The sequence below is a fragment of the Mobula birostris genome, chromosome 2 (genome assembly GCF_030028105.1).
Source record: "Mobula birostris isolate sMobBir1 chromosome 2, sMobBir1.hap1, whole genome shotgun sequence".
Lineage (NCBI taxonomy): Eukaryota > Metazoa > Chordata > Chondrichthyes > Myliobatiformes > Myliobatidae > Mobula > Mobula birostris.
The window spans coordinates 208,130,564-208,147,148 of NC_092371.1; the positions used below are offsets into that span (position 1 = coordinate 208,130,564).

The following is a 16,585-nucleotide window of genomic DNA, read 5'->3' on the forward strand; positions in this document are numbered from 1 at the left end:
ACATTAGAGAATGGCCTCTGTGGTGAATCTGTGGAATTCTTTGCCTCAGGTTGCTCTGGAGGCCAAGTCTTTATGTATATTTAAAGCAAAGGTTGATAGATTCTTGACTGGTCAGGGCATGAAGGGACGTGTTCTATGACCAAGACTCTAAAAATGGTAGAAAGGGTGCAGAGGAAATTTACAAGGATGTTGCCTGGATTGGAGAGCATGTGGATAGCCAGAGGCATTTTTCCAGGGCTAAAATGGCTAACACGAGGGGCCATAGTTTTAAGGTGATTGGAAGCAGGTACAAGGGGGATGTCAGAGGTAAGCTTTTCACACAGAGAGTAGCGGGTTCATGAAATGCCCTGCCAGTGAAGGTGGTAGAGGAGGATGTAATAGGGTCTTTTAAGAGACTCTCAGATAGGTACATGGAGCTTTGAAAAGTAGAGGGTTATGTGGTAGGGAAATTCTAGGCAGCTTCTAGAATAGGTTGCATGGTCGGCACAACATTGTGGGCTGAAGGACCTGAAATGTACTATAGATTGTCTACGTTCACAGAAAAGGCTTGTTTGCTGGAAACAAATTCCAACTGCATTCTTAGTGAACTAATACATAAAAAAATTAAGCAAATGCATATTAAGTAAAACAGTTATTATTTCAGGCACAATTTTTAAGAAAACCATGCGACTCATCAAGGAAGCAATAACCACCTGTCGTTTACTGAAAGCAACTGTTAATTAGGTAAAGAAATCAATACAGAGGACCATTCAAGAATAAAGAGAACATTTGTCTGATACAGAGGATGTAAGGTGAGGTCATTAATGCGTACATCAGTATTTCATAAGCAGGACGTGGAGGATAGGAAGATCAGTGCCAATATATGGATATGCTCGGGCATTTTGAGGTAAAGAAAGAGATGGTGTTGGGGCTCTTAAAGAGCATTAAGGTGGACAAGTCCCCAGGGTCTGATAGGCTTTACCCCAGGTTACTGAGAGAAGAGAAGGGTTAGCTAGGGCCTTGACCAATAGCTTCGTGTCTTTTCTAGCCACAGGCGAGGTCCTAGAGGACTGGGAAGTAGCTAATATGCCATTATTCACATCAGTGGTATGGATTTGGAGAGAATTCTTAGGGATAGGATTTATTAGCATTTGGAAAACGATGGCCTGATTAAGGAGAGCCATCATGACTTTGTACGGGGAAAGTTGTATCCTACTAACTTGACTGAATTTTTTGACAAGGTGATGAGAGTGACTGATGAAGGTAGACCTGGGGATGTTGTCTACATGGATTTTAATAAGGTGTTTGACAAGGTCATAGAGAGTTGTGGGTGCATGGAATGCACTGCCTGCAGTGCTGGTAGAAGCAGATGCATTAGGAAATTTTTAAATAGGCAAATGAATGCAAGGAAAATGGAATGATATGGGCATTGTGTAGGCAGTAGTGATTAGTCCAGTTGACAAATTTGAATACCAATTTAATTGGTTCAGCACAACAGTGTGGGCCAAACCATTCCTGCGCTGTGTTCTTCTATGTTAGAACTCTGAAATTATATTTCCTCTGGATTCACTACACAATCTAGATAAGAATTTGAAAGCGAGCCTGGTACAGCAAACACCGCATTCAAGATTTAGTTCACCGGAATCAGTCATGTCAGTGGGCACCAAATCTTCCCCAATTCAGAATGATATATTTTGACATATCTGCAAGTAATCCGAATAATAAATTCATCAATTTATAAATTTTACCCGTTATGGAATATGTCATATCATGACTTTTTAGTCCGGAAAGGCAAAATAACATCTTTAGTTTTCAGAAATCTATCAAACTGACCAAGATATAATTATAGCAGTTGGAAAATGATTTAGTTTTAAAAAAATTAATGATTGCAGCAACAAGTTTATTTTTTTTAAAAAATAAAAACTGGCCATGTTCACAAGGAATATTTGGTGGTCACCATATTCTGAAATGTATAAATACTAACTCCAATATGTTAAGGGAAAAATTTCCTTTTAATCACACTATGGATGCGTGAAGCATAGCCCATTAAAAAAAATTCAAATGGACTTTACAGATTTCAGAAAGCTAAGATGGTATTTTTTTGGAAACTCACATTTTTTGTTAAACAACAAGATAAAGATGGTTTTAGAGAATTTATAAATAGAAATAAATTAACCAACTTAATTTGATTCATTTAATGGCACAGAATGAGAATTTTCAACATGGCAAATATCAAATAAATTTAATTATGAATTTCAGAAATAACACAGAAATTGCAGTAAAATAATGCCTGTTGAGATAATTGCTTATTCAGCTAATTTTCCTCCACTTTATTTATTAATCAGGCAGACACACCTTAGAAAAGCCTCAACTATCAACTCAGATACTGAGCAAATATTTTTAATAAACTTATCAAATTTTTGTGTCCCATTCCAGCTGGGTTTAGTTGAAAGCCAATTTGCCATGTTCTATAAGGATCATAGCAATGACATTATGCAAGACAAATCAAGAGTTTCTACTGGCAGAGTATACAGTGATCTGGACTTTGATCTGGACTTTAATCTGTAACTCAGGAGGAACGTCGACTCAGACCATGAGACCATAATCTGTGACTCAAGAGGTTGTAAAATCAGATTATCTCACTCTCTGACCAACTGGAAAAACTTCAATCCAAGTTTAAAATATAGTTCCCAACATACAAAATTAATCTTAACTTTTCAATGTGGCAACTGTGAAATCAAAAAGCAACCTCTAAAACCATTCCAGCTTCTTTGGTTTAAAAGAAATCTTCTAGGAATAAGTTAATTCTGCACAATGATTGTGTGGATAGCCAGAGGCTTTTTCCCCCAGGACTGAAATGGCTCACACGAGGGGGCATAGTTTTAAGATGCTTAGAAGTAGGTACAGAGGGGGTGTCAGGGGTAAGTTTCTCCACACAGAAAGTGGTGGGTGCGTGGAATGCACAGCCAGCAACAGTGGTGGAGGTGGATACAATAGGGTCTTTTAAGATGCTCTTAGATAGGTACATGAAGCTTCGAAAAAATAGAGGGCTATGTGGTAGGGAAATTCTAGGCAGTTTCTAGAGTAGGTTACATAGTCAGAATAACATTGTCACGCGAAGGGCCTTTAACGTGCTGTAGATGTCTATGTTATATGAAGATCTTTTGTACCTAGCCAAGCTTAGCACTGGCATGGATAGGCTCTCGATGGTGATGGGGATTGTGGTGGTACAGGTTTACTACACTGTACAGCACAAACTAATACAAAATATCAAACTTTCTTTCACTTTCAAATGCTGATCAACTTCTTTCAGTCCTTACATTTTCAGTTTTGCTTTGGATGTACATTCCCATAGCTTCACAATGCTTTAATACTGCAGCTGCCCAAATTACCAATTACATAATGACAATAAAAACATTAAAACTATGTGTGGTGAATTGCTCTAAGGAATCAACTCCCTTTTGAGTCATACAAGTACATAATTTCTATTATCACAGGATAAAAGTATGTTTAAAAGTACAAACTTCAAAAATTAACCTTTTAATAAATCTCTCAATACTGGTTTGGTTGAGTGTATGAATTCTTCCCAAGCAAAAAGAAAGTCTTGCATTGTGCAGTATATTGTACTTCATTACATTGATTTCAGCAGCTGCACATTGGTACATATCAACTTCCATAATACATAGCAAATAGACCTGAAACAATTTATCATGAATTAAATTCTGTTTAGGAATACCCCACACCTATCACCACAACCAATTTCTGCATTTCCTCAGAAATCAGTTTTGATTGGAAATATATTCAAAGATGTATTTTGACATTTTAAGAAATACAGCATTTCATGACTCTTTTTAAACACTTCATGGCAAATTCAGGTTTAGTAACATTTCTATTTATAAAATACACATTTGTTAATATTGCTGCAAAGAGTCTTGCATTCTTTTTATATGTTACCTATAAGAACAACCTCAAAGATGAGAAAATCTGCAGATACTGGAAATCCAAGCAACATATTCAAAGTGCTGGAGGAACTCAGCAGGCCTGACAGCATCTATGGAAAAGAGTGAAAAGTCAACATTTTGGACCAAGACCTTTCATCAGCCCTGTTTACTTTTTTCATAGATGCTGCCTGGCCTGCTGAGCTCCTCCAGCATTTTGTGTCTACTGAAACCTCACAGAGCAAGGCAAAAGCAGCATTAGAACAATTTAAATTGCAAAGAATACATAGAATATTTCAGTGTGCCCACTTAAAGAGACTGATATGAAAGTACACTGATATTTTCTATAAAATTTATTTTACAAGATCTCTGTTATGCTTTGATATAGGGACAGAGTTAGGCTATTCCACCCATCAAGTCTGCTCCACTATTCAATCATGGCTGATTTGTTATCCCTCTCAATCAATTCTCCTGTCTTCTCCCTCTAACCTTTGACGCCCTGATTAATCAAGAACCTATCAGCCTCTGCTTTAAATATGCAAAGAGCTTCCTCCTCATATCTGCTCTAAAGGCACATCTCTCTATCCTGAGGCTGTGCCCTCTGGTCCTTGGCTCTCCCACTATAGGAAACATCATTTCTACATCCACTCAAACTGGGCTTTTCAACATTGTGAACACACAAAATGCAAGAGGAACTGGCCCTTCGGTCTCCATCCAAAACATCAAACTACTCATTTTCCATAGATGCTGCCTGGCCTGCTGAGTTCCTCCAGCATTTTGTGTGTGTTGCTTGGATTTCCAGCATCTGCAGATTTTTTTGTTTGTCTTTCAATGGCAGATAGGTTTCAATGAGATTGCCCCTAATTCTTCTAAAGTCCAGCAAATAAAGGCTCAAAGCCACTAAATGCTCCTCATATGTTAACTCTTTCATTCTTGGAATATTTCTCATGATCCTCCTCTGGATCCTTTCCAATGCCAGCACACCTTCTTAGATAAGGAGCCCAAAACAGCTCACAATACTCCAAGTGAGCTCTGACCAATGCCTTATATTCTAGTCATCTCAAAATGAATGCTGACATTGCATTTGCCTTCCTTAACATTGATTCCACCTACAAGTTAACCTTCAGGGAACCCTGCATGTCCCTTTGCATCTTCAAGTTTCGAATTTTCTCCCCATTTGGAAAATACTCCACACCTTCATTCCTTCTACCAAAGTTCATGACCATTCACTTCCATACACTATACTCCATCTGCCACTTCTCTGCCCATTCTCCCAATCCGTTTAAGCTCTTCTACAGACACCCTAACTCAGCACTACCTGACCCTTCACCCATCTTCATATTGTCTGCAAACTCAGCCACAAAGCTATCAATTCCATCACCCAAATTATTGACATATAACATGAAAAAAAAATGGTTCCAACTCCCTTCTTGAAGAGTGGAGTGACGTTTGCAATTTTCCAGTCTTCCAGAACCAGTCCAGATCAGGTGATTCTTGAAAGATTATTACTAATGCCCCCACAATCACTTCAAGACTGCTTGATAAAGTGTCTTAAAAGATAGAATGTTATCTTGCCTGGAAATAATCTATAGGCAACAGCATCTATGAGAAAACAGGTAATATGTAAAGTGTGTTAGACCTGGGGAAGGTTAAAGATATGGGAAAAAAGGAAAAAGGAAAGGTCATCACAGGATTGTAAACCAATTGGGTTTGAATGCCAGTGTTAAAGTGCAAGGAGAGGGAGGGTGGTAAAGGGGTAAATAAGGGTTCAAATCAGTCAGGGGAAACTGTATTACAAGTACAAGTTTTAAACCACAGCAAGAGTTAAGTCTGGAATGCACTGCAGATTAAACTGCAGTGCATTGGCTCACTGCACAAGAGGGACAGACAATTATAACATTCATTAGAGCTCGATAATCTCTCAAAAGAATTTGCAGGGCAAATGAATGGGACAAGTTAAATTGCTTTTGCAGACAGCAGCTGCTGGCCCAACTACCAGCAACGTCCTTCCATGATGAACACAGGATAACTGAGATAAAAGTGCTGGGATCGTTAATTGCCTAGACATTTTGATTTCAGCATGATAGTCTGAAAAGGTAAAGCGCCTCTATAAAGAGTCATTACATTTTCATACCCTTTCAACAATTTTAAACTGTTCTACATGAACTTCTACAACTACGTGCTTTGCTGAGAATGATCAGCGGTCAGGTGAATCTAGTATTTCAGCACTGCTCAGCTGCTCTAAGCCGAAGTAACAACCTGATACCATTCTTAACTGTGTGTAATCACATTTAATTATTTAAGGGGATCTGGTAACCGGAGAAGAGTGGAGAAGACGAACCATTTAAGCAATGAAGACTACAAGAGAGGACAGATTATACCTAGACTCCCTTTAATGAGATGACAATGAAACTGATACCCTGCAAAAGCAAATATCTTTGCAACACACAACTTATATTGCATAGCCCTTCCAAGATCTCGCCCTTTTAAAAACACACCCACCATAAACAATTTCAATACAAAGGCTGAACTATCAATAATGGAGATTCCATTTGATCCTTTTAACATATTTAATTCCTTTCTGAATATATTTAAGTTTATGTCATGTACTTTCTCCATTACATTCTTGTGGCAAAGAATTTCACAGGTTCAGCACACTTCAGGTGAAAACAATTTCTTCCAATCCCAGCTCTAGATGTATCCAGAGGCCACGGCCCCTGATTCTGTCCACTCCTGCTGTCGGGAACACCTTCCTTTTGTAGTCTGCCTTGTCCTATTACTGTGCTTAAATGAATTTCCACAAGATCACCTCTCATTCATGAATACGGTGAATGTAGAACTAACACATCCAATCTCTCATACACCAGCGTTACTGTTCCAGGAAACAGCCTTGTAAACCTCTACCACACTCAATTTATAGCAAAATCCCACCCCAGACAGGACTAGATCTGCATCCAAAACTCAATTGTTCCTATACAAAAGCAGTCTTTCTATGAAGGTGGTAGACGATTTGCCTTTTTAATCGCTTACTGCATCTGAGCACTTGCTTCGAGTCAATGGTGTACAATTACCCAGGTCTCATTTCATCTTCTCTTTACCCAAACTATCACCATCCACGTAACATTTTCAGTGTTTATAATTTGACATAAAACATGAACTTATCTTTCCCTAGCAATCAACTGACCATCAAAATCAGGTTCTGCGAACTTTTACTACAGAGCGTGAAAGAAAATTGATGAATGCACCTCCAGTCAGTCATCAGAATTAATCATTCACAATATACCCCCAAAATATATATACATACACACACATATGAAATTAAATTAAAAATAGTGCAAACACAGAAATAATAATAAAAAAGTGAGGTAACCATTAGGGGTGGAATTCCTCTCCCCAACACATGCAATCAAGGTGCAGAGCAAAAATAGCATAAAAGGAAAAAGACAAACTTAACTCTACAACATTCAATTTCCACTTAGCCATTTAGGATGATGAAGTTACTGCACAATACAAGTTTCTAACAAAATTTATAGTGAAGAGACACAGCACTTGATGTGGAAATGAGCTAGATTAGCAGGACAGGACCTTGGGAAATAAAAAAGGAGAAAACTAAATCTATCAGAAAGACCATAGAAATACTTAAGATATTACAGGTAGTTTAGAGAAAACTTCAAATCCTGTAAGCAAGTTAAGTTATTCTCATACTTGAATACATGCTAATTACCTGCATGGGTTCTACCTTTTCTAAAGCATTGGACAAGAAGTGATTCTTGACAGTTTAAAAGTAGCTTTAATCCTCACCATGAGCTAAAAGGATTGTGGTTTAGTGATTGTCACTGCTCAACAATGAGCAACTGCTACTTAAGGAACCCCATTATAATGGGATTCCTTGAATGCCTGAGTTGTATTCTTCATCAAAAAGGATAGTTGCATTTTTGCACCTAATATCAAAAAGGTAAAAATTTTGTAGGACCTATAATTTGATTTAATCTGAAAAGTATGTGGATTTAGTATTACAATACTCTAAGTCAAAAATCTGCTGGAGCGGTTCAGCGCATCTGAAAGATAAAAGTAATTGTCATAATTTCAGGTCAAAACCTTGCATTAGTAGTGAAGAGTAGAGATGGCCAGTATAAAGTGGAGAAGGGGAGTATCAAGAAAGCTGATTGGTGAAGTGAGAAGGGGTGTAAAAATGACAGGCACATGGTGCGTGCTAGGGGAGAGGAGTAGACATGGAGACAGTGCGCAGACAGATGCTGGAGGGAAATGAAATACTGCCACTGCTGGTCTCTGATAAGGAGGAGAGAATAGTAACAAACGGCGAAGTGAGTGGCAGCCGGAACCGGAACCAGACAGTTGAGGACTCATGGCTGAACTCATCCATGTAGTAGGCACAAGGAAGGAAGGAAGGAAACAGGAAGGGGGTGGGGAAGGTACAAGATAAAAAAAGGGCCAAAAATGGGAGGACCAAAAGATAATCCTTGGGGGGGGGGGGGGGGGGAGAACAGGTAAATGGAAGTCAAACACAGTGGGTAACCTAAAACTTGATAATTCAATATTCATGCCATTGGCCTGTAGACCACTCAGGTGGAATTTGAGGTGATGGTGTTCCTGCTGCTGCTTGTGTTGGGCTTCATCCTGGCAGTAGAGAAAACAGAGGATAGACAGGCCGTATGGAAATGGGAAGTGAAATTAAAATGGCATGCAATCTGAAACTCCAGATGTCCATCCAGCCCAAATTTAGGCCTCTGCAAGATAGTTGCACAATCTGTTCTTGGTCTTACCAATGTAGAGGAGGCCACATTGAACGTAGTAGATGTGGATGGAGGAGGTGCTTCCAACTTCCATCCTGCCCTCAATTTTACATGTTCCATCTCTGACACCTTTCTCGATCTCAGAATACAGACTACATCTGACATCCTTTACAAACCTACTGCTTCCCAGAGGCATCTTAACTATAGCTGTCACTTATCAAAATACTACCTCCTTCTCTCAGTTCCTGTCTCTACTTCTTCTGTTCTCAGAATGAGGCTTTCCATTCGAGAACATCTGATATGTTCTTTTTTTCCCTTAAAAAAAAGGGGTTTCCTTCCACCACCATCAACACATCCCTCACCTGCATCTCCTCCATTTCCCACACATTTGCCCTTACCCATCCTCCCACTGTCATAACAGGGATAGTGTTTCCCTTGTGCTCATCTACCACCACACGAGCCTCCACATCCACCACATCATTCTCCATATAAACAACAGAAAGTCTGCAGATGCTGGAAATCAACACAAACAAAATGCTGGAGGAACTCAGAAGGTCAGGCAGCATCCATGGAAATCAATAAACAGTCGACGTCTCAGGCAAAGACCCTTTTACAGGACTGGAAAAGAATAAAAAGGTGGGGGGGGAGGAGGAGGAGAAGGAGGAGGAGGAGGAGGAGGAGGATAGCTTGAAGGTGATAGGTATAGTTAGCTGGGTAGGAAAGATAAAGGGATGGAGAAGGAATCTTTCATGAGAGGAGAGTGGACCATAGGAGAAAGGGAAGGTGGTGACCCAGGGGGACGTGATAGGCAGGTGAGAAGAGGCAAGAGGTCAAAGTGAGGAACAGAATAAGGGGGGGGGGGGGAGAACAGAATTTTTTTTTAAACTGGAAGAAAAGGATATTCATACCATCAGGTTGGAGGCTACTCATACAGAACACAAGGTGTTGCTCCTCCACCCTGAAGGTGTCCTCATCTTGGCACAAGAGACGGCCATGGAGCAACATGTCAGAAAGGGAATGGGAATGAAAATTAAAACGTTTGGCTACCAGTAAGTTCTGCTTTTGGTGAATGAAGCATAGGTGGTCAACAAAGATGTCCTCCAATTTACGACAGGTCACACCAACATAGAGGACACCATATCAGAAGCGCCAGACCAAATAGACAAGCCCAGCAGATTCACAGGTGAAGTGTTGCCTCACCTGGAAGGACTGTTTGAGACCCTGAATTGAGGTGAAGGAGGAGGTAAATGGGCAGGTGTATCACTTAAGATGCTTAAGGTAAGTGCTGGGAGGGACAAATAGACAAAGGAATCATGGAGGGAGAACCCCCTGTGGAAAGCAGACAGTGGGTGAGGGGAGGTAAAAATATGTTTGGTGGTAGGATCCCTTTGGAGATGGCAGAAGATGGGGAGGATGTGTTGGATGTGGAAGCTCATGAGGTGGTAGATAAGGACACAGCTTCCACTCCTCCAACAGTATCCTACTAGTAAGCACATCTTTCTCCTTCCCCCTCTATGTAGGGATTATTTTCTACACAACTTCCTTGTCCACTCAGATCTCCCAACTGCTCTCCCTCCTGGCACTTGTCACACTTGCAAGGATAAGTGCTACAACTGTCCCTCCACATCCTCCCTCACCACTGTTCAGAGCCTCAAATAATCCTTCCAGGTGAGGCAACACTTCATCTGCAAGTCTGTCACAGGCACCTATTATCTGGTGCAGCCTCAGGAGACCTGACAGACTGGGGCACAATGCTGACAAGCACCTTCCCCCTGCCCAATGCAAAAGGCAAGATCTTATAGTGGCCTTAAACGCAAACAACAGGAATTTTGCAGATGCTGGAAATTCAAGCAACACACATCAAAGTTGCTGGTGAACGCAGCAGGCCAGGCAGCATCTCTAGGAAGAGGTGCAGTTGACGTTTCAGGCCGAGACCCTTCGTCAGGACTAACTTATAGTGGCCACCTATTTCAATTCGACTTCCCATTTCCATTCTGACACGTCTGTCCATGGCCACCTCTACTGCCACGGTGAGGCCAAACTGATGTTGGATGATCAACACCTCATATTCTGTCTGGGTAACTTGCAAACTGATCCCATGAGCAGTGATTTCTCCAACTTCTGGTAACCACACCCCCACCCAGCTCCTTTCATTCCTCATTCTGATTATCCTCTCTTGCATTCTCTTATCTTCACTTACCCAACATCTCCCTCTGGTTTCCATCCTCCTTCCCTTTCTTCCATGGTCCACTGTCCCCTCCTATTAGATTCCTTCTTTAGCCCTCTACCTCTTGCACCTATCCCCTTCCAGATTCTTAATTCGCCCCACCCATCCACCTTCCCCCTCACCTGGTCTCACCTATCACCTACCAGCTGTTACTTAGAGATACAGTGCAGAACAGTCCCTGGCAGTCCAACAAGCCACGCCGCCCAGCAACCCACCTATTTAACCACAGTCCGATCACAGGACAATTTACAGTCACCGATTAACCTACTAACTGGTACACCTGTGGTTGGAAACTGGAACACCCAGAGGAAACCCACACGGTCATGGGAAGAACAAATTCCTTACAAACTGCACCCAGAATTGAGCTCCAACAGCCCAAGCTGTAATAGCGTCAGACTAACCACTACACTTACCACCACTACCCTACCCTTCCTATTCTGGCTTCTAATAGAAACATGGAAAATCTACAGCACAATACAGGCCCTTCAGCCCACAATGCTGTGCCGAACATGTACTTACTTAGAAATTATCTAGGGTTACCCATAGCCCTCTATTTTTCTAAGTGCCATGTACCTATCCAAGAGTCTCTTAAAAGACCCCATCATATCCGCCTCCACCACCCCATTCCACCCACTCACCACTCTCTGCATAAAAAAACTTACCCCTAACACCTCCTCTGTACCTACTTCCAAGCACCTTAGAACTGTGCCCTCTTGTGATAGCCATTTCAGCCCTGGGAAAAAGCCTCTGACTAGCCACACGATCAATGCCTCTCATTCTCCATCGCTCCAAGGAGAAAAAGCCGAATTCACTCAACCTATTCTCGTAAGGCATGCTCCCCAATCCAGGCAACATGGTTTTCTCTTTGTGGGGGACCTAGTACCGAGTCAAAAATTTAACACTTCCCTCGCAAATAACAATGACTAATATTGAAAAAACAGCTAACAAACTTGAATTTCACCACCCAATACCCATTTTCCACTCAAATCTTTATTGTTCAATCTCCTCTGTTGGTTGTCACAGAAATTCAAAATACAGAGTTTTGCTACAACTATTGTGAATAATAACAAGGATTGAAGCAGCCACCTACTTATATTCCAAATCCAGGGTGTTAGACATGGGAATAATTAATTGCACGCTCATCAATTCTCACTTCATTGTCCAGAGTCCTTAGGATCAAAGCTGACTTACATCCACACTGGTTTTGTGGCAAGTAAGGCAATGAAATACAAAGTAAGTGGCAGTAAATGAACGCATGGCAATGGGCTGAAAGAGAGAAAGCTGGATTAGACAAAACAGTATTCAGAGATCAGATCTACATTAGCACCATGGCAGAGACCGAAACTTACTTCATGCTTTTCAGAGTCAGGACTATATGGACATGAACTACAGGATTGGGTATCATACATACAGCACTATTCCTGTGGTGTTCCAACATCAACTAGAAATATGTCAACACAGAGAAGTTGGTTGGGTATGAGCAAGAGAGGCATTTTTAAAACAGTAAGGCCAACACCTGCGAGAGAAATTTAGCTACAGAAAATAGTGGCAGGAGATGACAGTAAATTTATTTATATATTTTAATACAATAATTTTTAAAGCATGTCACGCCCTCACCAACACACCACAGCAAATTCCTAATACATGTAAATGTATATGGCGAATAAATTTGATCATTGATCCTTTTCATATGATAATCACCAGGCAAGTTCCCTTCTTGTAACTTGTGAAATCTCAAGAATGGAATACAACTTAACAACCTTATGCACGTAATCAGTAGTAGAGAGGGCAAATTCAGTCAACTGGCAGCTCAGCAGACAGAATGCCTCCTGCTGCAGATATTAGGACCAAGTGCCTGAGGAGCTACAAATGCAACAATTATGTACTAACATTTGTATCTACATGTACAGCAGCTGAAACAATAGTTCACTCAAGAGCATTTGTCAATGCTTATCTTAAAAACAAAATAAAAATTCATCGAATTCAAAACAGAATTTCAATTACTTTTTGTTTTTGGAAACAAAAGAGACTGCAGGTGCTGGAAACCAGCACAATTAAAAAACTGGAAAAGCCAGGTCCTGGTTAGTCTTTACCCAAAACATCAACCATCTCCTTACCTCCACAGATGCTACTCAGTCTGCTGAGTTCTTCCAGCAGTTTAATTTTTCCTGCAATTATTTTTCTTCAAAAAGATTTTACAAACACATTTCAAGACACGCAACTACACTCAGTCTGCTTTAGTCAGGGCTACTGTAGAACTGATACTGAACTCTTATTCTGTTTTTACTAAATAGGATTGGTTGGTGCGAATTATACAGTCCAGTGTTTTATTTCCCAAAACTCAACTAATTTTTAAACTATTTTTGCCAGTTTTACACACACACACACACGGTCTTCAATTTAAAACTCACATTAACTATTAAAGAACAAATTAAAAATACATTTATGCCAACTAATGCTATATTTTGTAATAACTAGGTGTAATTATTTACAATTACACCTTCCAATTCATCTAAATATACTGTATGAACCTTTAACAGAAGCACCCACATGAGACAACTGATTTTTGCTGGGAGATGAAAGGTTTTGTTTAAATTTATTCACAGGAAATGAACTTCATAGACAAGACCACAATTTATTGCACAATGTCTGATTGATCCCTTTACCCAATGCAGAAAATAGTAAAATGTCGAGAGTCTAGAATCTCACATTGGCCTGAACACATTACCTTCCCGAACAAATGAACTAGTGACACTTTACAGCAACCACATTATTATCACAAGATCCTTGCAGCACTACTGTCGGGAATAGGAAAGGATTACCAACACCACCTAATAATAATAATAATTCACATATACATTGCAAAATTAGGTTTGAATACACTCATTTGATGTAAAAACAATCATTATGGTCTTTTAAAAGTTCTGACTAATTCTGAAATTAGTACAACTTAGGCTGCTATACAAAATGTTTCCAGGGACAAGTAAACATTTTAAACCCATGAACAATAGAAAGGACTGACTATTATTAAACCACATTGGCATTGTTATGGAAACATAAAAACCGACACAAGCAGTTCCAGTTCCGTAATAAAATTGTTTGATTCATCTTGAAATATCACAGCAGAACAAGAACATCAGTTTAAAATAAAAATCACCTCTTCATGCTGCATTATATTTCCAAGCTAAAATGTTTAACCAGTAAATTAATAAAACGAAGACAAGAAACAAAAAAAAAAATCAGCATGTATTCTGTGAACATCGAGATGTCACAGTAAAGTTTCAAATATAAATTGCGTCAATGAATAGAGGTGGAAGATGGTAAACAGGTGTAGGCTGCGTCTGTGACAAAATTAGTTGGAAATTCACATCAAGGTCAGATCGAAAATTGACTATGATCAGTCATATATAGACTGCTTGTGACAAAGTAAAAGGATGGACTTGTTGACAATGGAGTAGAGCACAATTGGGTGGGAGGACGTAATAACGTGGCTTGGAAGTGGTTAAAGACAATCCTTCACTTTCCCCGTGTTGCTGGAAACTGCTGCGTTTGATAATTTATACTTTGTGTCGTTAGGTAATCTCATGTCATAATCCACAAGACAATATGCAGGAAAAGTAGTTGTAAGGTAAAGAGCAGGTAAAGCAAAAAAAAGGAACAATGCAGGTTAGAAAATTGTTTTCCGTAGTCCATTAAGGTTCAGATATCTTGGCCTCATTGTTTTCAGAGCGAAGACAGTCAGGAACTAATCTTACAGAGAATTCAAAGTCTGTGGTGGCCAGTGCGATCATGTTTGCTGTTGTGTGCTGGGGCAGCAGGCTGAGGGTAGCAGGCACCAACAGAATCAACAAACTCATTTCTAAGACTAGTGATGTTGTGGGGATGGAACTGGACTCTCTGACGGTGGTGTCTGAAAAGAGGATGCTGTCCAAGTTGCATGCCATCTTGGTCAATGTCTCCCATCCACTACGTAATGCACTGGTTGGGCACAGGAGTACATTCAGCCAGAGACTCATTCCACCGAAATGCAACACAGAGCATCATAGGAAGTCATTCCTGCCTGTGGCCATCAAACTTCACAACTCCTCCCTTGGAGGATCAGACACCCTGAGCCAATAGGCTGGTCCTGGACTTATTTCCTGGCATAATCTACATATTACTATTTAACTATTTATGGTTTTATTACTACTATTTAATTATTTATGGTGCAACTGTAACGAAAACCAATTTCCCCCAGGAACAATAAAGTATGACTATGACAAAGAGTAACTTTCTAGAGAAGAAAGACTATGGACCCAACTTGCATAAGACCTAGCGGCAAAGACGGGTATCTTCTATTTTAAAGGAATAGGAGAAAGCGTTGGACTAATATGGGATGCACCAGGCGTACAGTACGAACACCTACAAGAAATTAAGAAACAAACTGCTGGAGTAACTCAGCGGGTCAGTGTTATCTGTAGATGGAAACAAACGACGTTTCGGGTCGAGATCCTTCAGTGCAAATCTAGAGCCTGTTCGGACGACTATTTTCCTTCGTAGATGCTGCCTAGCCTGCTTAATGCCCGCAGGTTTGTTTTTACAGCACCTTCTACTACAGTTTTGGACCAAACACCCGCAACAAGACGGAACAGGGTAGGGCAATGGGAGTGCGGGTATAATGTGGGGGAGAAGGGTGTGTGTGAAGAAGATTGGGAAGATGTGCCAAGTGGGTGCGGTCGGGGATGGTGTGGTCAGGAATGATATGGGACAGGGAAGGGAGAAGGGAGAGGTGTGAGGTGCGGAAGTGGGGAGAAAGAAAGAGTGGCAGCGGGTGTGGTCGGGAATGATGTGGGGGGAGTTGTGGATAAGGGTGGAGGAAGGAGGCGATTGGGATGGGGAGATGTCGGTGGAAGGGGGCTGTGGCGTTGTGTTGGAGGCTGTGGATGTGGAAGGTTGCTATGTGGGAGGGGGAGAATGAGGTGACGGTGAGGAGGGAGGCCCCTCTCCAGTAGTCACTGATTCCCTACCGCCAGTGAGCGGCATTCGACCGGCTACTAATGTGAAGTGAGCTGGCGAGGTCCCGGCAACACGTGTTTACCTTGTATTTGTCGAAGCCGGCCAGCTGCTCCTCCGTGACATACTCGTAGGAAAACATGACCGGCAGCGAGAACAGCATCAGAAGGCCCCACACCCGAGCGGCTGGTGCGCCCGCATTGATATCCGAGGCAACAAAGAGCGGACGAGCGGCAATCAGGAGTGGCGCCAACCTCAACTCCTGGCCATCCAAACACAGCACCATCTACAGGGCAGGGCGGGGCGGCTCTCCTAATGGACCCTCACTGTATCGCCTTTAAAATGAGGCAGAGCATCTTCAAACTTATGCATACACCTCACTTTCAACATCATCACTTTACCACCTTTCTGTAGGAATGCAAATTTAATTTCTAAATTATAATCAGCAACCCGATTTTCTGGTAGTATAATTATTTTAAATCAATCATTTTCTGTAAAAAGAGGTTATGATTACAAGTTCAAAGTAAATTTATTATCAAAGTACATGCATGTCACCATATACAACTCCGGGCATATACAGTAAATCCAAGAAACACAGTAGATCAATAAAAGACTATACTCAACAGGACACACAACCAATGTGCAAAAAACAACAAAATGCAGATGCAAAAGAGAAAAAATAGTAACTAAATAAG

At 40.8% G+C, this 16,585-nt stretch overlaps 1 protein-coding gene across 1 annotated transcript in view; it reads right to left on the reverse strand.

Moving 5' to 3' along the window:
* The window catches only part of selenoi (selenoprotein I), a 63,560-nt gene extending 47,384 nt beyond the window's left edge, over window positions 1–16,176 (reverse strand). Inside the window, exon 1 of the mRNA XM_072251348.1 lies at window positions 15,976–16,176. Coding sequence (XP_072107449.1) covers window positions 15,976–16,176 — 201 coding nt within the window. The remainder of the gene's footprint in view (window positions 1–15,975) is intronic.
* Window positions 16,177–16,585: the final 409 nt, after the last annotated feature.